The sequence below is a fragment of the Brienomyrus brachyistius genome, unplaced genomic scaffold (assembly GCF_023856365.1).
Source record: "Brienomyrus brachyistius isolate T26 unplaced genomic scaffold, BBRACH_0.4 scaffold50, whole genome shotgun sequence".
In the NCBI taxonomy this organism is placed as follows: Eukaryota; Metazoa; Chordata; class Actinopteri; order Osteoglossiformes; family Mormyridae; genus Brienomyrus; species Brienomyrus brachyistius.
Window position 1 is genome coordinate 2,087,044 of NW_026042325.1, and position 24,282 is coordinate 2,111,325.

At 41.0% G+C, this 24,282-nt stretch overlaps 3 protein-coding genes across 7 annotated transcripts; 1 reads left to right on the forward strand and 2 right to left on the reverse strand.

Moving 5' to 3' along the window:
- Nucleotides 1–752: 752 nt before the first annotated feature.
- Nucleotides 753–6,913, reverse strand: cdk2 (cyclin-dependent kinase 2). The gene is made up of 7 exons (XM_049000158.1): nt 6,505–6,913; nt 5,888–5,965; nt 5,588–5,708; nt 5,070–5,240; nt 4,658–4,759; nt 1,825–2,028; nt 753–1,547 (listed from the first exon to the last, which is right to left on the reverse strand). Exons 1-7 carry the CDS (start codon nt 6,618–6,620, stop codon nt 1,443–1,445), a joined length of 897 nt encoding a protein of 298 aa, XP_048856115.1. The 5' UTR covers nt 6,621–6,913; the 3' UTR covers nt 753–1,442.
- A 2,704-nt stretch (nt 6,914–9,617) lies between these two features.
- On the forward strand, nt 9,618–19,421 carry pmela (premelanosome protein a). Of its 4 annotated transcripts, none has more exons than XM_049000289.1 (12): nt 9,618–9,755; nt 11,661–11,756; nt 12,487–12,633; nt 12,891–13,031; nt 13,189–13,350; nt 13,519–13,884; nt 14,021–14,656; nt 14,735–14,911; nt 15,001–15,100; nt 15,231–15,436; nt 15,679–15,769; nt 16,235–19,421. In XM_049000289.1, the coding sequence occupies exons 1-12, from the start codon at nt 9,698–9,700 to the stop codon at nt 16,374–16,376; spliced, it is 2,322 nt and encodes a 773-aa protein (XP_048856246.1). In that variant the 5' UTR covers nt 9,618–9,697; the 3' UTR covers nt 16,377–19,421. The 4 variants fall into 4 exon arrangements, with proteins under 4 accessions (XP_048856246.1, XP_048856247.1, XP_048856248.1 ...); XM_049000290.1 differs by having other exon boundaries at nt 14,738–14,911; XM_049000291.1 differs by having other exon boundaries at nt 14,024–14,656.
- A 6-nt stretch (nt 19,422–19,427) lies between these two features.
- LOC125723568 (tubulin alpha-1B chain) lies at nt 19,428–22,956 on the reverse strand. 2 transcript variants are annotated; one of them, XM_049000294.1, is made up of 4 exons: nt 22,800–22,956; nt 21,016–21,238; nt 20,784–20,932; nt 19,428–20,687 (listed from the first exon to the last, which is right to left on the reverse strand). In XM_049000294.1, the coding sequence occupies exons 1-4, from the start codon at nt 22,800–22,802 to the stop codon at nt 19,707–19,709; spliced, it is 1,356 nt and encodes a 451-aa protein (XP_048856251.1). In that variant the 5' UTR covers nt 22,803–22,956; the 3' UTR covers nt 19,428–19,706. The 2 variants fall into 2 exon arrangements, with proteins under 2 accessions (XP_048856251.1, XP_048856250.1); XM_049000293.1 differs by having other exon boundaries at nt 19,428–20,932.
- Between the last annotated feature and the right edge of the window lie 1,326 nt (nt 22,957–24,282).

The following is a 24,282-nucleotide window of genomic DNA, read 5'->3' on the forward strand; positions in this document are numbered from 1 at the left end:
TAAATGCTGACTGGAAGTTGCGTAAGCCGCCAACTAGCGGTGACACTTGGGAGCACCGGCACTTTATGACAGCCGGCTAACTGTCTTTGTGTATAGACTTCATACTGTCAGTATATATTTCGCACGTTTCAAGCGTCTTAGACGTGGACTGTGTTAAAGAAGATAATATACTAATATATACGGGACAACAGCTGAGGCTCATGAGTAACTGGGCGCCTTCTCAGATAACCAACTTACAGCTTGGCCAAGCTTTTCCTAGCGGTGTACAGGACCATGTAAAGCGTCTGGATGTTATCCAAGAAAGTAATTTGGTTATAACAAGTTTTATTCTACATTGTGTATTATCGCAATACAAACTTGCTCCCATAATAGTCAGTACAGTATACATAAAAGATATTATGTTTACCATGGTTGTGTGGTACCCGCCAAATGGAATCATATTGCGTGGAAGTCTGCGTCCATAACACTCTGAACTATTTATCAGAGCGCATATCTAAGATTTACAAATTGTACGGAGTTTTTTTTTTTTTTTTTAAGTTTTAAGCAGAGTCCTACTTAGGCGTCAGACTGCCGTCGTCGAGTTTCGGTCACGGGGTTGGCGCGAACGCAGTTTAGGCGGGTAAAATAAAAAGCTCCGGTTCTCAGCAGCCTAAGCACAGATACGCTCCTCTTATATACTGTGTGAAGTATAACGCACAGACAGCATATGTCTGCATAGCATATTGGAACAATAGTTTAACTTAGGATATCGCTTACAAAGAGAACAAACTGATTTTATTCCACCTTTAGAATATAAACGTATAATACGTACAAAAAAAAACTGTACAGGTGAACATATTTCATGAGTGAGAAATGTACAATGTGTTGATTTTGTATGAAAGGATTATACATTAGCTAGATGGTTTTCAAAACTTACTAAAACAAGAACTGTGTATTTCTGTGCCTACCCCACAAAGTTATAACATTTACTGACATCTACATCATAAAGCCAAGTACTAAAAGGGCAAAAAAACACTGATCAGCAATTTTCTAGATAAACTGACAAATATGGAAGATTGCTAAAATGAACCTTTTTGTCCCCCTTTTACCAAATACAAGTTTATTAACGGTACAACAAAAGGCTGTGATTTTCTAATCCCAAGGAGTTCTTCCAAAGAGCATTTAGAACCAGAGTTGTGGAATGTTAGATAGTCTATGCGAGTTCTCTCCACTCAGTCTCAAAAGGTAAAATTATTGCTTGACTGAGACTTAAAACCAGAGATTCAAAATGACAGCTAGAAATTTGCAGAAATTGAGTCGCTGTAAAAGGGCACCAATGTAGTCCATTGAATTCTGAAAAGGCTAACTGTCCACTTCTGAGCAGTTATAAAAAACAGCAGAGGGCGTCCAGATAATGTAGCACAGACTCCTCCACCAACGAGTGTCCAATCTCTGCTGGTCTCTCAGAGCCGCAGGTGTGGAATCGGCATGGTCACGTCACGGAAAAACCGGTGGACTAAGGCATTTTTGGCAGAGATCCTCTTACTTGGGTCATAGTTAAGCATTTGCTTGAGAAAGAAAGAGAGGACAAATTATACCCATGGTGTTACTCCCAGAGTAAACAATGCTGCAAACTAAAAACTAAAGTGCACAATAGTGTTATGCTCAGTTTCATAGAATGCAAACAGGACTTAAGCAATTGTTTTCTAGTAAAGATTTATCGTAAAAAACAAACGTTCATGTGAAAACTACTTCAAGTTAATACAATGCGTAACTGACATCTGAGATGTCAACATTTTATACAGACGAAAAAAGAGAAAGAACTACATTCCTCATGCAGCTTACCGCCAGCAGATCCCTTCCGTCCTCATCGAGTGGAGGAACCACTTTGGATAGCTCTTGTCGTGCCCATTTTGGGAAGGAGGCCTTGTAATCTGGCATGGATGTTACACCTGGCCAGGTCTCCTCATCAGGGGTTCCAAGAGTGCGGAAGATCCGAAAGAGTTGATCAATCTCTGAATCGCCTGGAAACAATGCTCTCCTTGTGACCTGGGGGGATGAGATCAAGCACAGGCATACTGAGAAGCAGGTAATAACCTGTAGCTAGACAGCACATCCTACTAAAATAAACCAGACAGCTGTCATGCAAGTAATGCTTAAGTAAATTTGAAGTAATCTAATTTTGATGTTTTTAGCAGCAATCAAGTTCAAGTTTTATCATCACATGTGTTCTGAGGACATGTGTTCGTGTGCCACAGTTGCAGGGGAGGGGGACAAGTGCATTGTGGGTCAAAAAGGCAAACAACGGTGCAAGAAAAGACTAGCTGTAAGTCAGTGCAATCATATGATGACAATGGTAGAAAAAAAGAGCTTGATTAATGAGTCACACTCCATAAAGGTACAGTTAAGTGATTCAAGCCGATGAGTAAAAGTGAAGTAATGAACATAATTCATTTCTTATTTCTTCCTCCAATGGAAGTAAAAAAAGATTGTTTGAACAGGGAAGGTCAACTTAGCCATTCACTTTTCTGACTGAAGCAAATTCCCCCACAGACTTAAGTTTTTGGGGTTTAATTTCACTCAGGCTAGGCATGCACTTTCGGCGGAGTAACATAAAAATCTGGGCATCGCGTGTTAATGACCCTTAACCCCATTCTGCCACTGACTTAAACTACACTTAAGTGCATTTTTCACTATGCGCCACAATACTGCAGTTTTCAGAAGACCCAAACATGTAACAAAAACTAAAGTTTCCAACATGTATTACACATTTCGAAAATGTCACAATTCAAACAAAGATTCATATTATATAAGAATTACATAACAACAGTATTTACGTATAAACAAAATATATTACCATTAGGCATGGTTCAAGTAACATCTGACTGTCAACATGCCTAATAGGTGAAATAAACTAGGCTAAATGACTGGTTGGTTAAAAAAAAATGATGATTCCATTTAAAACGTGTAAAAAGTAGGTTCAAAGGAAGTACAGTGTCCACGCAGTCCTAAGCCATAATGCATGTATTTGCACTCCTGCAAGAGTGGGAAACACAGGGTTGCCGTTGTCTTGATACGTGTCAATCGTCCAACACTGAATGCATCTCGTTTCTGGGTGGATCATGAAACACTCAGTTTTATTCCGATCTGTCCCGCAATTTTGTACATATACATATACTTCATAACCTAGTTAAGGGGACCCCAAGTGAACTACCTGAGCAGGACGCTCGTTTAACTGGTAACCATCCTATGCGCAATTGTGTAGATTTGTAGCTTTTTAGTGGCAGCGACTAATGCAACAATTGGTTTGGAATAATACATCACAGCTTATTCTGTAGCATATAAACTTGTTGTGACTGTGCAGCTGATTGCAATATTATCAGCAATGCATTCTAAACCTCCAGTCCATGTTACTAATAATGCTGATATTTACATCATATCTAATGGCTTGGCATACCTGCTAGTTTACAGATTTGTTCTGAATGAACACGGAAAAAGCAAAAGTATATAGATTTGTTCTTAAATGCAATGAGTCATTCCCAGAAACTCATTACCGTAATGTTGTCTATTTTTTTTTAATTAGTTAGACAATAAACTGTCTAAAATGCTGATTTTGCCTCAGCTGTAATTAAGTTACAGAGTAAAAGAACTGACAATAAAGAACAACTAATTAAATGAACACACATCTTACTACAGTAAAAGTATTACAGACTTCAAGGGTCCTGGCAAAACAGTTTGTTATATGCAGAGTTGCTGTATGTCCAGAACTACAGGACACCATTTACTCATGCCACACCCCAGCACACGCACTTGTGGTATAGATTATTATATTGTACATGTAGTAATTCAACTTTCCCTAGCAGATGCGTGACTATTAATAATCCTGACTATGTATCTGTGCTGGATATCACCGGCACGCCACGCACCTTGTAGGCTGAGCCTGTATGTTCGTTATAGCCGAACAAAACTACAGCTAAAAGCAGCCCTGGGGACCAAATTGTTTGTCCGTCATAAGCAAAATTCCATCATATACCATCTGCTATGTCCGATGCTTTTTCTGTTATAGACTATATTCTGTTATAAGCCAGTCAAATATAACAGGATTTTACTGTATACCAACTGATTGTCTATTGTGGGTTAGTTGTAGTAAAGTTGAAAGATCAAAATAACACAAAACTAGATAAGATGTCTTTAAATCTTAGAACTGCAATGGTGATGCCTATTCGAGGAAAATGGTTGAGGGATCATTAAATCAGATCTATAAATTACATAATTTTAACATGGATGATTCGTTTTCCTGAAAATGACTGCATTTATGCATAGCAGGCTCCTGGAATGCTTTCATTTTCAAAATGAATATTTTCTGTGGATTTCAATTAGGTTCAATAAAAAAGAAATAGTCCATGTTGCACGTTTTACTTGTTGCCAAAATCATCAAGGGCGCAACACCCTGTTCTAGCTTGATGAATTAATTATACTTCTAGTAGGGCGACACCTTTTTTGGGTTAAGTGTGGTGGGCATGGCCGCGCCGATGGGGGAAGAACACTTAATTGAAACGCATGTAACTATTTTTGTTTTTTTTTACTTTAGTACTTGATGGGAAAATTGACCCCGCTGAGTTGTACTGGTTTGACTAGCCATCACCAAGGACAACACAAAATGGCAATGAGCATTTACCATTTCAGCAAAAATACACCCGAGACTCCAGATATCGACTGCCGTGGAGTAGTATTTGCAGCCAAGGAGAATCTCTGGTGCTCGGTACCACAAAGTCACCACCTGCAACAAACAGATTGCCAGCAGCTTTAACATTACTGCACAGAAAGGGCAGAAATCTATCCATGATAGAAAAAAAACATTTTCCGGCATACACGACTGTGCAGATTGACTAGGGCTGTCTAGTTTGGCAATTTAACACTAATGGGATGGGGGCTGAGATTCACTCAATTCCCAAATACAGATATAAAGGACAAAACATTCTGAAACCGTAAGCATCACGCCAACAACTAAACATCTGTTTAATAATGTTTTAATGCAAATATTTGAAATTATCTGTAAGATAGTCCAGACATCGTTTCTTCTTTCTCACCTCATGGGTGTAGGTGCGAACAGGAACCCCGAATGCCCTAGCCAGACCAAAGTCAGCAAGCTTTATCTCTCCTTGGGCATTGATTAGGAGATTTTGAGGCTTAAGGTCACGGTGCAACACACGATGAGAGTGGCAAAAAGCAAGTCCCTGCAGCAACTGGAAGAGGTAGCTCTGAAGAGAGAAAAATAATGATTATTCCTAATGTTACATTTTTGACTGTACTGTAAAAAAAAAACCACAGTTACCTTTTGAACTTAGAAAATAGTAGACAGTAATACACAACATGCAGCACCAAAAAGTGAACTATAACGGAACAACCTTCAGACCACAACTCAAGTTAACTTCATTACCAAATCACTGCTGGCAACAGAAAGACAGGTTACCATACAAGTCAATCCTATATGTTGACTTGTTTACTATTCTAGAGCAAATCAACAGAAGTATGCTTACAACAACAAACCGATCACCAAACAGCGGACATTATTTTATTCTCTATATTTCATTTTCACAGGTCTCACCTTTACTAATGGGAGGGAAATGCCAGTAACTGAGGTAGAGTCCATGAATTTCTTCAGATCTTGATGAAGAAACTCGAATACCAGATAAAGTTTGTTTTCTGTGTGGATAACATCCCGGAGCCTACAGGAAAGAATACTGGGAATGTAAGAACTGCATACGTAATGTAAAGTGTTTTAAAACAAAGTCAACTCACAAAACCAAACAACATCGCATTCGTCAATAATAACAAGGATTTCTTCTGTCATCGAGCAATACGTTAACCAATGGAAAAAAATAATAATCGTGACGCGGCCACTGACTTGACAATATTAGGATGGCTGAGCTCCTTCAGGAGGGAGATTTCTCGGATGGCTGTACTGGGAACTCCTTCCGTTTCTCTGCAACAAAACAAGGCTAATAACATCAGTACTCCGCTTCTAACCCACCAGAAGCACACATGGGCTTGCGATTTGACCCCAAAGTTTAGCTGGAAAGGGAAGCTATTCTGCAATGCACGCAAGTGAGACGGTCATTTGCTTCCCCCCTTAAAGGTTCCCCCAGCGAAGTTCACTATTAAATCCAAGCGCTGGGCACTTCTAAACTCAGACCCCGTGGCGTTAAAATGCCTCTAAAGTTGTTTAAGTTAGCATCTTTCTTTCCAACTATACAATAGGCCGCTGACTTAACGCTTACAGACGAGGAATCTTATTTACAGGATGGGCACACGTATTGTCCAGCTGCCTAATCCTCACTAATACCACCAGCATGATGAACATCTAATACAAAAACCAAAGAATAACTCTAAGACTTCCGTGCCACTTCAATCCATTTTCAGTACAACTAGCCCGTTACAAACGTCTGCATAACTTGTCGGTATCAACAAGCTGCCAATGCAGCGGACAGCAGCGCCATTGGGAAGGACAGGAGTCACACTCACGTGTCCAGCCGGATTTTCTTGAGAGCGACGGTCTCTCCGGTGACCTTGTTCTTCGCTTTGTACACCACCCCGTAGGTACCCTCACCGATCTTCTCCACTTTTTGAAATGACTCCATGTCCCCGACAGTGGTTCGCGCGCTCCCCCCCCCTTTCCTTACCGGGATCCTTCCGCCCGCCGAGCAATCGAAGCACCGCCGCTGCTCCTCCTCCTCCTCCTCAGCCCAAAAAATATCTTCAAGATAATATCAAGATATTAGGGAACATTACGTATGTTTATGTTTTTAAAGGCACTTCTTCAGACATAGACACCGTTCCCACTAAAAACCGGTAGAAACGGAATACGCCAGTTCCCGCGTTGACTTCACCACGCCCCTTGAATCAAGATTTGGGTAGTGACCCCCCCCCCTTCCAGCCCCTCCGAGCTCGCGGTGCCGGGCATATTGTGATGGGGTTGGTTTCGTGGCGCTGCGACACGCCCATTTGTCCCTTAACCAATGAAAGGTTGTGGTAAATCATTAGCCCCGCCTACTAAAAATGAGAAAGCGGTAGTCTCTGCCGCGAAAAGTTACTTGAATGAAAAACAGTACTGGCTGCGCTCGGGTACGGATCCGTCGACCCTCGCGTTATCCTCAACACAAACCTTCACAATACTTGTCCCTGCTGTCCATGCTCAAATCTATGCCCTTTTTACAGATAATATCCATCCATCCATTTTCCAAACCGCTTATCCTACTGGGTCGCGGGCGGAAGCTACAGATAATATATTTTACCTTTAATCGAATTGTTTGTGACCATATACTACGACTGTGTGATAATCAACTGACGAAGCTTTTTGTGCGTTTAGATCTGTTACGACTGGAAACAATGCTGGGAAACTTCTCTCAAACGCCAAAATACCGGGAATTTGGAAGTCACAAGAGATTCCTGATCCTGCTTAATCGAAATGCGCTTGGAAATTCTCAAGATTAAGTCTCTTTAGTTCAGTTTGTTCCAGTAACAGATAGAAGAATTGAGATTTTACACAAAATAGACGATCCACTCTTATCCGGATAAATGAAGATTAATTATGTGTAAATTAAAATAACATCACACTTCTCTCTTCTCTCATGCTACTGTTTTGACATTATTATTATCACGTAACCCATGAAGTCCTGTATTGGTGAAATTGATTAACTGTTATTTATTACCTTTAAATAAAAAGTTTAATTGTGACATAAAGATCCACATTCAGGTAGACGATAAAGTTAAACTGGAAGGTGCCCTATGACTGATTATTTGTTAAACAGTTTGTGTTACAGTATTCAGAAGTTTTCATACATGCCACGGAGTATTGAAAAGGGCTTAGTCTGTGTCTTTGCTTGGATTTTGCAGGCTGTAAGCACAGTAAAGAACACATGATCAGTCACATGAATTGCTTTCCCCGAAAAGGACATCCAAATGGATGGGCTTACTATGGTCTCCTGCTGGAGTACAGTTACAAACAGACCTCTCTTTCACTGAAAATAAGCAGTCTTGCCTTATGCCTTACAAGGCACCCATTCACTTGTTAGCATTTGTTATTCTTTGGTTACAGAATTCCAGACCACGGAATATTATCAAACTATAATAATTATATCAAAAAATAAAGTGACAAAATTTAATTAGTATGTTTTTGATGCTTGTTATTTCAAATAGGACCAGATATTGAATTTATCTAATGTTGAAGTAGCGTATTATTAGTCATGTCTGCTGGAAGATGTAGTTAATTTGTGTGTAGACATTAGAAGGGCTTGAGTTTAATGGAATGCAATGAGCTGTCGGGAGATTAAGCGATGGCCCAGGGGGGAAATGTGTGTGCTGCAGAACAGGCAGGGCGAGGAATAAATGGGCCCCATTGATCTGCCTTCTTAAAGCATTGTCTTGTGACCCCCCTTGCACAGCTTTGGGGTCTTTCACAAGTACGGCAGGCCAACATTTGGCGTACATGACTGTCTTCCCTTTTCCATCACGCAAGTCACTCTGCTATCATCCCCCTTTGTCACAACATTCCCACACCAGAGAATGTGTGCAAATCAATGAAAGGGCTGTTTCTCTGCTCCTGGTGCGTCACGTCATAAGTGGGAGCCAATCAGCTTCCACCGTGCATCTCCTACATTAGGTGCCCTTATTCCTCAAGTTGTCTCTTTCCTTGTCCAAAGTGAATTTTTCATCTAACAGAAATAAAAGCACAATAAAACATAACATTTTGTCTCTTTTATTATAATGTGACAGTTTTATATATGCATAATTTATGTATAATATAGATAAATAAAAAACTGCGTTTTCTTAATTAGGTTGCATGGTGTATTTAGAAGTCGCATGATTCTATGTGTTTCCTGTGTTTCCTCCTGCAATCGAATGAACTGGTGTTTCTAAATTGTCCATAATATTAATTTTCTGTGATTGAATGATCTCCTGTCCGTGTCCTGCGATGTCTGGAATGGACTCTAGGCCCCCACACTCTGTGACTACGTGACTGTAAGTTGGGTGGATGATTTTTTTAATTACTTTTATTTATTTGAAAATAAAATTCAGTGTCTTTATTGTGTTCAGATTGTTCTAAAGTTGCATTTCAACATCCATCCATCCATCCATGTATTTTCCGTTCCCACTCGTCCTGTTCAGGAACACCGGGGTCTGGAGCCTCTCCGATACGCTATGAAAACATGCCAGGGAATAACCCAGGAAGAAGTGCCAGTCCATTGCAGAATTTCAACATTTATATATTCAGTATTGTACTGAAATGTTAGTGTGGGTTCAAAATACTAAAAATATGAATTCGGAGTTGTTTGTGCCAACATACTGATATTTTTTGGTTTCATAAAATATTTTATAATCGTTTAGCCATCTATACTTTTAAATTATCCATTTTAGTAGGATATTTTGAGTTTTAGGCTAGTTATCATTTAGTGGTGTAATTTCTATAGGCGACAAATAATCTTTGTGGTATTTTACCCCCAGGTAACCACAGGGGTAGGAAGTACCTTGTTGAAGGCATCATGTGATGTCAGAAGTGAGGGGCAAGTTTATGCTAATTAATACTTTGCAGATCTTTTAAAGAGGACCTCACAGACTACATCAGTCACTTGAGGGGATTTGGTAACGTGCTGAAATGCAGAAAAGGGAAACTATTTCATCTGATTATTAGAAACATTAAGGCACAAAGACACAGAAAATGAGGACCTTTCTTGCCGCTGTCGCACTTGCTTGCATCTTGTCATCAGCTGCAGCAAGTAAGTATGTTTAACTGTAATATGCCTGGTATTATAAATAAATATATTTAGGGACTGCAGATGAATTGGAAAGGGGAAGGTCACAGAACTATTTTATTGATGAATGTAAATGCCGAGCTTATGAGTAAACAGGCTAACAATATGAAAATGATGGTATGGGGGATGCTAGGCCCAGTCATAGAATGTGGTATTTCAGTAACTGAGTAAACCGCTTATAAACCTGGGAGACATTGCAAAGTATACGGTAAGTTTGCTATGACATTTAATTGGATTCAGTAAATCAATGCTTAATATAATATTGACAATTACTTATTAGTTATAAAATTAAATGTTATACGATCAGAGGAACAAATGCCTTGCATTTTAGGTTGTAAAGACAAATGGTACCTGGAAGATCATTTTGGTTTGTTATTCCTGAGTAAATGTGAATCTTAGTAAACAGAAAAGTTGAGTGATTTACATTCAATTAGCTTATATTTCAATTTCATATTACAACATGCAGTTGTAAATGTCACATGTTCTTTGAAAAACTTTGATCTGCATTGAACTCATAACCTCATGGACTGGATTTGAATCCAGAGTGGTGGTTCAATTTGTCTGTCTGTCTGTCTGTCTGTCTGTCTATCTATCTATCTATCTATCTATCTTTTTAGGAAATTGCCCTTTTAATTAACTTAGTAACTGTGTATTGTGAGATCAATTGATTAAACCGGTTTCGGTATGCAGTATTCATATGAAAAAACAATTACGTACTCAAATTCCGAAAACAATGAAGTTTATCTGAAATAGTATTATTTGATGAAAAGTCACAGAGATATATATGTATCATGGCCGAGTGCAATAATAAATGGTGTTTGTGAAAACCATAAATGCATATAGGTTTTCCTATCCGGTGTGTGTTTCAATGAACTTTACAGTATGATAATCCAGCTTGAGGTCTTACTGATAGCTACTTGTTGAGCTGTTGCTACACTGTTGAACCAACATACCGTATATTAATTGTGGCATTTACAAGACATTTAATGTTTGCATATTTTAAAATATGTGTATATTAGAAGAGTAAACAGTAGGTACCAATTAATCACTACAGTACTAATACTGAGTATTGTAACAGCTTATGAGTTCTGTTTATTATATAATATGACCACAACAATGGCAGCTGTTAGGGCTGAAAGGGGGAGAGGAAGGAATATGCTCAATCCGTGTTGCATGAGGGACAGATGGGTAAATCTCACAGAAAAGTTCAGTAGGAGGTCAGGACACACATTGGAAACTCACACCCCCCTAATGTTAAATATGTAAATATCCATAAGTATTTTTTCTTCGCATAATTTTAGTTTTTATTGTACATATAAAAGGCTTCGACTCATTCTGATTTTCATTTTGATTATTTTATCATCCATTGGCCGCCCATAATTAATTACGCAAGTAGGGCCACACAGATAGACAGCCCCAGGACTCTGAGATTCCTGTAGAGACTTTCACCAAATCAGGATTATGGCTGCCTAGTCTCAGCTGATAATCACATGAAAGGGATTGAGGGCGATTGTTAGGGATCATGTGACTCTCACAGGTTAGAATCTCTGGAATAGCTTATGTGCTAGCCAATGTGCTGGTAGCATACACACACACACACACACAGCTTCTTCAGGTCAAATAACTGTATAAAATAAATGGGAACAGCTTGAGAACAGTGAGCATATATTGTTTGGCATCTAGATCACAATTTACTATTAGCCTTTCTGCAACATTCTTTGGCAGTTATTTTATGAAGTTCTCTCTTAAAAAACAATGGTCTTTTAACGAATGCTTTAGAATAGTTTATTGGACTTTCTGAAACAGTATACTCATGTTAGTGGAGTACAAATATGACTAATCTGAATTTTGTTATTCTTGTTCTTTTAGAAACTAAATCCAGTTTTACACGATATCGATCCTGGAATTCACGGATGTACCCAGTGTGGAAAAACGGGGACTCTCGCTACAAAGACTGCTGGAAAGGTGTATTTTCACATGTTACAATATAATTTACAGATCAGTCTCTGTCGGTGTCGTGTTTTTATCTTATTGCGGCTGGATGCTACTGCAAAAAAAGAAAAAAAAATCGGTGGCTGAGTGAGCAAGTCCTGTAATTGCCTCACATTTTGAGGATTGGGAAAATCACCCTTTGCTTCCCTTTTCCCTTTTGCCAGTCAGTCACATGCATGTGTGTCTTAAGGCAGCTTGACACCCAGTTTGGGTTGCATTCTTTCAAGTGCAGTATGCATAATGCAATAGGCACCGCCTTGCTGCAGTCCTGATTGGATAAGAAATTCAAGAAGGTGAATAAATGGAAGTTAATATTTAATTACTTCACCCCCCCCCCATATATGATAGATGATATCTATTTAGCATGCTTTATGGGTTATCAGTATGCCCTGAGTCCAAATGGTTGTAAATTCATTTAACAATTTAGTCATAATAAATGCTATAGTTTTTTGACCTGTAAACTGCTGAAATGGAGAATGGCTTTGTAATCGCTGTCAATGAATATTTCATAGTGTCTAAAATCTGCTGCTCCCTGTTTCTAGAATTTTCTCCAGGGTCAATAACTTTAAAAATTTCCCCCCAGGATCAATGAAATGTATCTAATTTAATCTACTCAAATCTAATTTCAATCTATTTTCCAGAAAAACATGATCTTAAGGGAATTATTCTTCCATATTATTTGCTCTGTCATCTTTTCAACCAGGTGGAGAGGTGACGTTTGATACCAAGAATGACTCACCCACCATATCTGGTGGCAAGGTCACCTTCAACATTGACATACGTTTCCCACAGAACCAGACCGTGCAGCCTGACGGACAGGTTGTGTGGGCTCAGAACTGTACGATTAATGGTGAGAAACAAGGGTCACGTTACCCTTATTCATGTCGACGTCTTAAGTCCTTTTTTGTTGAATCCAAGTCTGTTTTTAGCATGTGACCCACTGCTAGGTGAGCATATCATGTTTTTGTTACTATAACAAACACAGCATGTTCAACTCCCACTTGTATTTTGTCAACTCATGAGGAAAATATGTTTTTGCTGGACTCGTCGTGTTTCTCCCTGCAAACCCAACATACTGATGACCGGGGGCTGGGCCTTATGCTGCAGGGACACGATACCATCAGGGACAGCCCGTGTACCCAGAGCGAAACACCACTGGGAACTGGAGTGGAGTCTTTCCCGACGGCACTCCCTTTACAAAGGTTTCAGAGAAGAGACCCCGCTATGTGTTTGTCTGGAAAACCTGGGGTGAGCTGCTGCTTTTCTGTTTTATTTTTGAAGGATGCTAAATACATCTTCTGCCCACTACAGATCCTGAGGTTCCTGTGTGTTCAGTTGGTCTGGCTATGAGGGAGAAGAGGGTTTCCTTTCCTCTCACATTATCTCATGGGTGTTATTGTCCCAGGGCGTTACTGGCAAGTGGCCGATGGTCCCTCCTCCTTCTTGATGATCGGCACAGACAACATCGCCCAGGGGTCGTACAACATGGAGGTTGTCATCTATCACTGCCGTGGCAAGGACAAATTCATTCCCCTGGGCTACAGCATCACACGGTTTTCCATCACAGGTAGGCCACACAATAGTTTGATTGGACAGAACATGAACTAGTAGACATCAAAACTACTACTCCTTATGACACTGCACATTTGTCAGAGTTGAAGAATTATTTTTTTGTATTATTGTAGAACAGATGAACTATAGCTCCCTCCTAAAATCTGTTCCCCACTCTGCCTAGATCAAATCCCCTTCACGGTATCACTTGCACAAGTGAATGATTTGAATCAGGCAGATCAGAGCTTCATTCAGAACCGTGCCATCGCCTTCACGGTGAACCTGCATGACCCCAGCCAGTACCTAAAGGACTCCGACGTCACCTTCACCTGGAACTTCGGGGACAGCAGTGGCACGTTGATCTCCAGGGAACTCAGTGTCACTCACACATACATCTCCAGTGGCTTCTTCCAGCCTCAGGTGGTCCTACAGGCATCCATTCCCAATGCTGGTTGCTCCACCCCAGGTGATGCCCCTACCCCTGCTAACCCCACTGCTGCCCTGGTCACCTCTCAGCCCTCTGCACCTCTAGCAGAGCAAACCACCACTGGTGAGAACTTAAGAACACTTGCCTATCAGTGGTGACACAGGAATCCACTAAGGAATTACTCCATCCAACCCATAGTAAATTTCAAGAATGCATCAAATAGATATGCTGCTTAGATGCGTTTCCTCTGTGTTTTCAGAAGGAGACTCCACCGAACCATCCACAGTTCCAGTTATTATAGCTTCCACAGCTGACCTGACAGTGAATCCTCCTGACCTCACACAGCAGGCTGATGACATTGGCCTAGCTGTGGATGTCACTGAGCCTGTCCCTCTTGATGACATCACCCTGGGTGCATCTGCGCAGCCCGCCGAAGTAGAAGCGAGTGAGGGCGTGGCTGCCTTGCCCGAATCAGCAGCTGTAGACCCTTCTCTTCCAGCTGCTGATGATGTCACCAATCTAGCTGCCGCGGACATCAACGCTGATGCTATTCCAGCTGCTGAGGATGCCCAGACTGCATCTCCTGCTCCAGCTGTTGAAGGTGCAACCCAGGCTGGTGCGATTGACACAATTGCCATTGACGACGCAGCCTCTGCAGCCCCGGTTGTTGGAAATTTGGCCGTCACCGTCACCCCAGACGAGCCAGCTAACACTGCCGCCCCTGTGGCCGGAGATGGCATTACAGTCAATGCTGAAGATGCTGCTTTGGAGATCCTCCAGGCAGACGGTGCAGAGCCTGCCATTCCTTCTGCCTCAGTTCCAGCTGTGGCGGCGGCGGCCTCTGTCACTGCCTCAACAGTGTCTGAGACATCGAGGTTAGAACTCGAGGCAGCAGGTAATACACACTCAAAACACTTCTTTGTTGGTTTTTTACCATACTGTTGTCAATAGCATCATAGCCTGTACCCGTCAGCAGAAGCAACAGCAGCAGCTGAAGTGGCCAATGGGGTGGAGGCAGCAGTAGAGACAGGCACTGCAGTGGCTCCAGTGCCAGTGGTGGTGGCCAAAAGGCAGGCCCCAGAAATGCCTACTGATAACAGCTGTGTCACTTACCGCTACGGCTCCTTCGCTGTCAACCTAGATATTATTCGTAAGTCAGTCTCCATTCCATTCAGCTTTTTGCATTGGATTCACCCTCATCCTCCCTCTAACACTCTCTCTCTCTCTCCTCCTGTCCAGAGGGGATCGAAAGCGTGGAGATTGTGCAGGTGGCCAACGTCGTGACATTGAGCGCGATTGAGCAGAATGCTGTGGATCTTACTGTGACCTGCCAAGGGAGGTGAGACCCCACAGCCGCTGTACTACCACAGTAAATCATCTCGGCAGCCCCAGCCCTCTATCATCTTGTCATATTTGGTCCATTTCATGCTCAGGTCTTTAACATATGTATATTAATACCACCTGACCAGCCTGCCGAACGAGGTTTGCACCGTGGTGTCGGATGCAGACTGCATCACGCCAATGCAGACGGAATGCAGCACGGTGGCTCCCTCCCCAGAGTGCCAGCTAATTTTACGTCAGTTCTTCAATGATTCCGGCGTTTTCTGCATTAACGTGTCCATGACCAACGACGTCAGCCTGGCCGTTACCAGCACCAGAGTCAGCGTAACTGTAGGTGTGTGCCCACGCTAAGGGAAAACAACATTATTTATTATTTATGTCTGCTGGGGGACACTGGGGAATAATGTACTTGCCGCATGGGAATTCATTATTAGATGAACAGATCTGGTAATGTGAAGAATGGGCTATCAACCGAAACATCAAGTGTAGCCTGAACTGGGAGTCGGTCAGTGTTGGTAGCCTGCTCTCCATGGTATTGCTGCCAAGGCTGTGTCTGACGTTTTGTTTTATGTACAGACCCCAGCCCCTCCTCTGCTGGCACATTGGCCATGGTCCTGGGGGTCATGATCTTGGCTTTCGCGGTTGGTGCGGTAGCAATCACATACAGGTGATTCATCCACTCCCACAATGCCTTGCCATGTCATTCAGCTTTATCTGTGCTGCGTTGTGCCATATTATGCTACCCTGATATACCAATTTTTTGATAATCTAATGTTCTTTAACGTTATAGAATCAGTTACAAAGGGTCAGTAATAATAATAAATAATAATACATTTTATTTGTATTGCACTTTATATTTTAGCAATCTCAAAGTGCTACAAAGTTAAAGAGTAGTGTAATAATAAAAAAAAAAGTAGGTAGCATAGTGCTAAACACGGAATTTTAAAATGGTTATATATTCGTTGTAGTATCCTAAATAAATGTACTTGAAGATAATTTTCCAGCTGTAAAGCTGAGTGAAAATCCTGCAAAATTAGGTCATAGTTAGGCTGTTATCTTCAATATAGATGAATATCTGTAGGATAGACATGCTTTGAGGTCATGTGATGATGAGTGGATTTATACTAAACAGGCGCTTCAAGGAATACCACCCACTCAGGGAAGATACGGTGGAAAGTTCTGGAAGAATCTCGGTGCCAATGCTCCTGTGGAACCTGCTGAGCCGACAGACATCCGGGGAAAGTCGGCCTCTTCTTCAGGGAGGGGTGGTGTGAACTGGGTCAGAAGGCACGCTGCAGCTATTCCTAACGGGCCCATTACACGCACACACCATTACACACACAAATGATCTTTCATGATTCACTTACAAACCTTTATGGAAAAAGCATATTAAGTCAGGAAATTCAATGTAACGTTTTTTGTTTATTAACCTAATCGAAGCACCAGAAAACAAGTGATTACAATATTTTATTAATTCTGCATGTGAAAAAAATATTTGACACAAAACCAGGGTTAACATTAAACACACATTAAATATGTACAAGGGAGGCCCAATGACCTTTAGCGTTTTGTCTTTCTGAGCACGGCTGGATATAAGTGTACAGCTCTGTGCTTGTGCCACTGTCCACGGTGACGACTCACAGGTGTTTGCACTGACGTGCCTGCCTGCCCTTTCTTTAGGTATGCTCTGCATGAGTCATTATAATCAGTTTAATGCTTTATATGGAGCAGGATATGTTTCAAGCAATGTTTTTTATAGTCTTTAACAGAGCAATATTTGTGCAAAATAGAAATAGAAAATACCCATAATACATACGCTTTTGTAGACATTTTCTTCAACGCACTTATACCTTTATTATGCTGGAAAAAAGTCCTCTGTTTTGGTAACTGGAGGCCGTATCAAGTTGCAGTGCAGCACTGGTCTTGGTAACAGGATCCAATAGAGATCTGCAGTGTATTGAACTGTTCTGCAGCTCCACCTCTCTAATCCTTCTTCTGAAGGAGCGAAAGCAATTATTTTCCATCCCAGTAATTGAATCTAATCAGCAACAAATTTGTGGTACATAAAATGTTTGAGGTATGGACCAAAACTTTGTAACGTAGCACAATTACACACAATAACTTTCCATAACTACTTGGAAATGTGTTATTTGCATATGCAAAAAAAATTAATTACATTTTTATTTGCATGAACAAGAATTCATTTGAAGGGTATTTTCAAAAATACTCAAGAAAAGCAAATCAGCTTATAAGATTGGTTATTTTGGCCACATGGGGGCGTACTTTCTTAGACAAAAATATTAATTATTCAATCCCAATACATATAAATATATTCTAAAAAACATTAAGTTACCACAGGTACCACAGTGAACTAATACATCATCATTAAATTTAACATGAATCAAGGCTGGGGTCAGCTTTTGTAATTATGTGGTGTTTCAAGTACATGAATATTTTAGTAGTTATTGCATTCTTCAGAAAAACCTAAAGTATTTGAAGCAACAGGAAAATTCAACAAATAACAAAAAAAAAAAAAAAAACAATATTTCAGTAAAATCTGTATTTCTTAATCTAGCAAATGATACAGCTTTATTGTTAAGTTTCCTAACAGCATAAAAAGCAGTCAAACCGAACAGGCATTTACACCTTGACGTTCTTGTCGTATGTTGTTTTTTTATTTTATTGTGTGTGCCACATCTTTTTATTATAGAAATTTTACACTCATAAAAAACTTCATTATTCAAACTTGTCTTTTTTTATATAATTGAAAACACTGTTGCTGTACATTCCTGTTACTCCACATTAATGAAAGGTTTGTGTTACCTTGTGTGAGAGAAACAAATGCAAAAACATATTGCACACAGATTTTTTTACTCAAGGCGTGTCTCTGCCAGTCTGTATTCAAAGCTGTTACTTCCTGTAAATTTTGACAGAACAGTTAAAACTGGAAGACAAAAAAATCGGTTTCTATTAATTTGACTTATATGCATTTGTATATGAATGTTTGCAAACGCTACAAAGTTAAACTTCCAATCTATGTTTGAATATAGTTGAATGTGATTCTAAAAAGTCATACAATAATATGAACTTTCTATCTTAATCAGAATGAGTGGGACACACCTACTTCTGCATCCAACATGCAGGATAATTATTTTAAACACACCACATATCAAAGAACTTACCACAATCCTTATTTCTCATTCATATTACTCTTGAGCCTATTTATAGTTTAGACCTTAACAAAAAGTAAATAGTTTTATCTTCCAGAGGAGTTAACGTTTAAGAGTTACTAAAATCAATGTCATTCATAATTTGCCTGTATTTCCTTCATTTTGTCTCATAGCACATATTTGACATTTTTGAGTTATTACACTAAATACATCATATGTATTTCATAGTTGCAGAATTGGAGCTTAGCAGTCCAACTGAAAGGATCATAATCTAAAGTTAACAAGAGTTAAATGTTATAATTGTTCCATAAGATGCACTCTAAGCTAATTTGGGTAAAAGGCCTACAATGAGCATTTTGGTTATAGTACATACTTTATCTTAATCTTTGTCTTAATCTTTGTTTCCATGTCTAATTTGAATAGAGACAGTCAAATGCAGTTTCCAGTCCAGACACCTTTGGTAGTTCAACATCATGTCAAGCATATGAATGAATAAACCTTACACGTAGCTGCCTATTCAAATGCTCTGGAAAATCAATTGCAAATTATTGTTAGATAATTGAAACCCCCCAATTATATAAATTCCTGTCTAAATAGGAAGAGATTGAAATATGGAACTCAGTATGCGTTAAAATTTGCCTAGCCGGAAAGTGTAAAAGGCTGATTTAATCTTTAAGGGTCATCTCTATTTCCCTACATCACAGTAGCATAGCTTAAAGTATCTGTGGCCAGTAGAGGGATGCAGGGTTAAGATTTGCATAGTCATGGGTGGAGCATGCACAAGACAGTCAAATAACTGTTCTTCACTTCCTGTGAATAATTGCTAACAATCTGTTTAACACATAAAAAAATACTTCAGTCATTGGGGAAACAATCTATACTGGCTAGAATGAACAAGGAAAGTCTGATTGTAAGATGTCAACTATGCAAATATGGCCGGCAATGACAAAAAGCACTTGTACATGATAGCGGACCTGATTCAAGGCTGAAAGGTTTAATTATATGTGCAAATCCACAACTGATTTCTGGTGCTTTTCATGTTTGCCAGGCAGATGTAAGCACAGATGTAAGCATGTAAACACAGATGCAGATGTAAGGCTGCTTAGTGCTCATTCACAAATCACAGAATGTCAAATAAAAATCTAAAAATGAGACTCAATTTAATAATTTATTGCATATCAGTCAGAAGAAAACTACAAACATAACACATGAAATACGTACCAGATTTAAGTATCAGAATGGTCGGTTATTATCGGATATTACAACACATGACACAAGCAGTATTTCGTTTACAATTTAGGTGTCACGAGTGAAACACTCATGTGATAGTACTTGGTAGTACTACTCTACACTAATAAGAAATGCCAAGGTATGTAAACTTCTGACCAATAAAAAGCATGCCTGAGATGTACTAGAGCAGAAAGCCAGTCACCCTTAGTACTCTTCTCCTTCCTCCTCACCTTCACCCTCAATTGAATCAACACCCACTTCCTCATAATCCTTCTCCAGGGCTGCCATATCCTCCCTAGCTTCAGAGAACTCTCCCTCCTCCATACCCTCTCCCACATACCAGTGCACGAAGGCTCGCTTGGCATACATCAGATCAAACTTGTGATCTAGGCGAGCCCAGGCCTCTGCAATAGCAGTGGTGTTGCTCAGCATGCATACAGCCCTCTGAACCTTGGCCAGATCTCCACCTGGAACCACAGTAGGAGGCTGATAATTGATGCCAACCTTGAAACCAGTGGGGCACCAGTCCACAAACTGGATGGTGCGCTTGGTCTTGATAGTGGCGATGGCTGCATTGACATCTTTGGGCACCACGTCACCACGGTACAGCAAGCAGCAGGCCATGTACTTGCCGTGGCGGGGGTCACATTTCACCATCTGATTGGCTGGCTCAAAGCAGGCATTTGTGATCTCAGCTACAGAAAGCTGCTCATGGTATGCCTTCTCTGCAGAGATAACTGGGGCATAAGTAGCTAGAGGGAAGTGGATACGAGGGTAGGGCACCAAGTTGGTCTGGAATTCTGTCAGATCAACATTGAGGGCACCATCAAATCGCAGGGAAGCAGTGATGGAAGACACAATCTGGCTAATCAACCTGTTGAGGTTGGTGTAGGTTGGACGCTCAATGTCGAGGTTCCTTCGGCAGATGTCATAAATGGCCTCGTTATCAACCATGAAGGCACAGTCAGAGTGCTCTAGGGTGGTGTGGGTGGTTAGAATGGAGTTGTAGGGCTCCACCACAGCTGTGGACACTTGAGGGGCGGGGTAGATGGAGAACTCCAATTTGGACTTCTTGCCGTAGTCGACAGACAGGCGTTCCATCAGCAAAGAGGTAAAACCAGAACCGGTACCACCTCCAAAGCTGTGGAACACCAGAAATCCTTGGAGACCTGTGCACTGGTCAGCCTGGAGAAAGAGAAAGAACAGTTTTGAGGAAAACCTAGAGGAAGGAGGAGGGCTGGAAGAGAGTAAATATATAAATATATGGTATAGGGCTCTCACCAGTTTGCGGATCCTGTCCAAAACCAGGTCGATGATCTCTTTGCCAATGGTATAATGTCCACGGGCGTAGTTGTTGGCAGCATCTTCTTTGCCAGTGATGAGCTGCTCAGGGTGGAACAGCTGCCGGTAGGTCCCAGTACGTACCTCATCTGAGAAGGAACAAATGTAATCATTAGCAAAGAGGCCAAGTTGGGTTCTGCACTGACTCAATGTGCCCAGGAAGAGAGCTTACCAATGACCGTGGGCTCGAGATCCACAAAGACAGCCCTGGGCACATGCTTCCCAGCTCCCGTCTCACTGAAGAAGGTGTTGAAGGAGTCATCCCCTCCTCCGATGGTCTTGTCACTGGGCATCTGCCCATCCGGCTGGATCCCATGCTCCAGGCAGTAGAGCTCCCAGCAGGCATTGCCAATCTGGACACCAGCCTGGCCAACGTGGATGGAGATGCACTCACGCTGGAGGAGAAAAATAGAACATTTGTATTATTTTTCCTCATCAAATTTAAAGCATATGATGAAAACATTGAAGAAACCGGTCATTTTCATGGTTTACTTTTACACACTTTGGAAACACTGAGAATGACTTTTACTGTGACTAAAATGCCAACCAACATATCCCACCCCATTCCTGTTAGTGTTAAAAAAAAACATTTTAAATAAATCATTCCATTGTAAATGTTACGCTGTAACCACCTGATTTTGCCATTAGGAAGGTGTATGGAACAAATTATATTTACTCGAGAGGCTGAGTAAATGAATGACTAGTAATTTTTTCCAAGAGGCACCGCCCTGATCTGCAGAGAAATAAACCCGCAATATTCAAAGTCTACTTATGGAGCCATTCTTCCCTCATATAAAAAGGATTTTCCAGTAGTCAACAGAACAGGACATTACCGATGGGGCTCGCAGTTTTGATTCACAAGGACGTCTGTTCACACTATTGCACTATGACTGACGACGGATATCGCGGCATTCCTCGGATTCCCGTTATAATTTCGAAAGCCAAACATCAACGCGTTCCTTTTAACACCCAAGAGCAAACACTGATATACTAAGCGGTTTGATATAATTATTACATCCCGTTATTCACATGGAAGACCACATTTTAGAGGCGAGGGCATGTTATCCCAACTATAGAAAAGGGTGGGGCAAAATTTCATCAGCTGCTGGCACAATAAACGTGAACCCCGTATGGTCCTTTGTCTCTCAGTCGTGAAAAACGAGATATTTATGTGAAAATGATGTAATTTTTTATATGCCACGGTGCAGAGTGAGTCCGCGCTTCCCGCGCCTTGAAGAAAAGCTTTATTCGCTTTTTTAAGCTTTAATCAGCGGTTACGAGACAAGAATGTCACGATGATCCGCGAAATATGGGGGGGGGGATCAAAGAGCAGGAGACAATCGCTTAGGAAAAGACTTAAATATGCTAAAAATGTAGAGAAAGCGCGCCGACGGCCACGCGGAGCACAACCGGACCAAGTCCCGGTTTGAGACTAGAGGCTTTTCTTCCGTTTCTATATATATATTGTATATATATACACATTAATAACATACATATATATATATGTGTGTGTGTTTCTGTATGTGATATGTATGTACTTCTAAGGAAGTACATGTGGGAGATTATCTCGAAGGTTCTACTGCACCTCATCCCACTGCTATACGTACACACACACACACACACACACACACACACACACACACACGAAAACGTTATTTAAAATAATAGTTATACTAATAAAAATTCACAATTACTACAAAGATGTAGACTAGCGGCGAAAAACGGGCGTTTATTCCTGACCCGCCAAAATGCGCGTAGGATATTTTGTGCCACATCTATGCCGCAGTTACAGCTCTGCTGCAATTAATCCTGCCTTAATATTGGGGTTTATCATTTTTTTATCTTATTAAAATTTAAAGGTAGGAAGCCATACTGTAATGCCACGTATGAATTCAACACAAGGGACGTATTAAATACATGAAGTGGGACATCTACATAAAACATTAAATTACTCACCATGTTTCCGGGGGTTTAGATTGCTTGAAGTAATAATGTAAAAAGAAACGACCGTTTCTTTGACGTTTTCAGCGAAAGAAAATAACGTTACTTTACCCGACGGCTAAGGGTCGACGTAGTAACTAGTGAAAAGCATCGTGATGCTTTGTTGTATATACTGCCGCATTGTGGGCGGAGTCCGCATATATTAATAAATTAGGGTGTGACCAAGTCGCGAGCTTGATGTGCAAATCAGCACATTGTCTATCAATAAGCAGATGTTGGAATTGTTTTTTTAAACCGGCTGTCAGAAGACGTCTTTGCCGTATTCGTTGTATTGTTGGCATTTTTACTCTCCGTACAGCAGACTGCAAAGGAATAACACCAAGTAGGAGACGTTCGCTATTTAAACTGTGGCATGTTTATAAGAGGAAGGCTTTAAATCCTACGGTTTCAGGGCTCACCACCAAGCCCTGACGTTAGCTAATAACGTAACACGATAGGAAAACAAAGATGTCTGGTTATGAGCTACATGTATATTATGTGTAAGTGTTGACAATCAAATATTGACCCTCTGTCTAAGCATGAAGTTTCCGCTAAAATGAGACAAAGAACACGGTGGAGTCATCGCTCTTATCTTTTTATATTTACATTTTTTTAAATGTAAAACAGATTAGCTGGGTCGCCTAGTGCTGAGGCGTGTAGTACACAAAAGTCGCCCACGCTCTATTGACTCAATAACTGCGGAAAGCCAAACTTCCTCTAGGATTAACCCCAGCACAAAAAAATGTACATTCATGGCCGAGCAGCTGCATGCAGGCCTCACATCACCAAGTGCAATTCCAAGCGTTTGATGAAGTGCTGTAAAGCATGCCCTCACTGGACTCTGGGGTTTTGTGGAGTGACAAGCTTGGTTTCTCTGTCTGGCAGTCTGATGGGCGAGTCTGGGTTTGGCGGGTGCCAGGAGAACATTATCTGTCTGACTGCATTGTGCCAACTGTTAAGTTTGGTGGAGAAGGGATAATGGTACAGGGTTGTGTTTCAGGAGTTGGGCTAGGCCCCTTAGTTCCAATGAAGGGAACTCATAATGCTTAATGTTTTGGGGAAGGCCCTTTACATGACTGCCCCATTGCACAAAGCAGGGCCCATCAAAATGTGGTTGGGTGAGTTTGGTGTGAATGAACTTGACTGGCCTGTGCAGAATCCTGACCTCAAGCCCATCACACACCTTTAGGATGAACTAGAATGGAGATTGCAAGCTAAACCTTCACGTTCAACATTAGTGTCTGTCCTCATGAATGCTCTTCTGGAGAATCTTGTGGAAAGCTTTCCTATAAGAGTGGCAGCCGTTACAGCTGCAAAGGGTGGACCAACTCCATATTGATGCCTGTGGATTTAGAATAGGATGTCATGAAAGTTCCTGTAGGTGTAATAGGAGTCTTGGCATTGGTGGCTTGGCATGGCGCTGGCTTGCTTCCTCCCTAGAAGGTCGAACATACCAAGT

Bases quoted from the DNA above. Each gene is read 5' to 3' on its own strand.
- pmela (XM_049000289.1), top strand. From the start codon at position 9,698: ATGAGGACCTTTCTTGCCGCTGTCGCACTTGCTTGCATCTTGTCATCA. The intron at 11,757-12,486 runs GTGTATTTTCAC...CTTTTCAACCAG, and splicing joins CTACAAAGACTGCTGGAAAG to GTGGAGAGGTGACGTTTGAT. The intron at 13,032-13,188 runs GTGAGCTGCTGC...TTATTGTCCCAG, and splicing joins GTTTGTCTGGAAAACCTGGG to GGCGTTACTGGCAAGTGGCC.
- LOC125723568 (XM_049000293.1), bottom strand. The intron at 20,933-21,015 runs GTAAGCTCTCTT...GTTCCTTCTCAG, and splicing joins TCTCGAGCCCACGGTCATTG to ATGAGGTACGTACTGGGACC.
- cdk2 (XM_049000158.1), bottom strand. From the start codon at position 6,620: ATGGAGTCATTTCAAAAAGTGGAGAAGATCGGTGAGGGTACCTACGGG. The intron at 5,709-5,887 runs GTCAGTGGCCGC...TCTTTCCTGTAG, and splicing joins AGCCATCCTAATATTGTCAA to GCTCCGGGATGTTATCCACA. The intron at 2,029-4,657 runs GTAAATGCTCAT...TCATCCCCCCAG, and splicing joins GGTGTATTTTTGCTGAAATG to GTCACAAGGAGAGCATTGTT.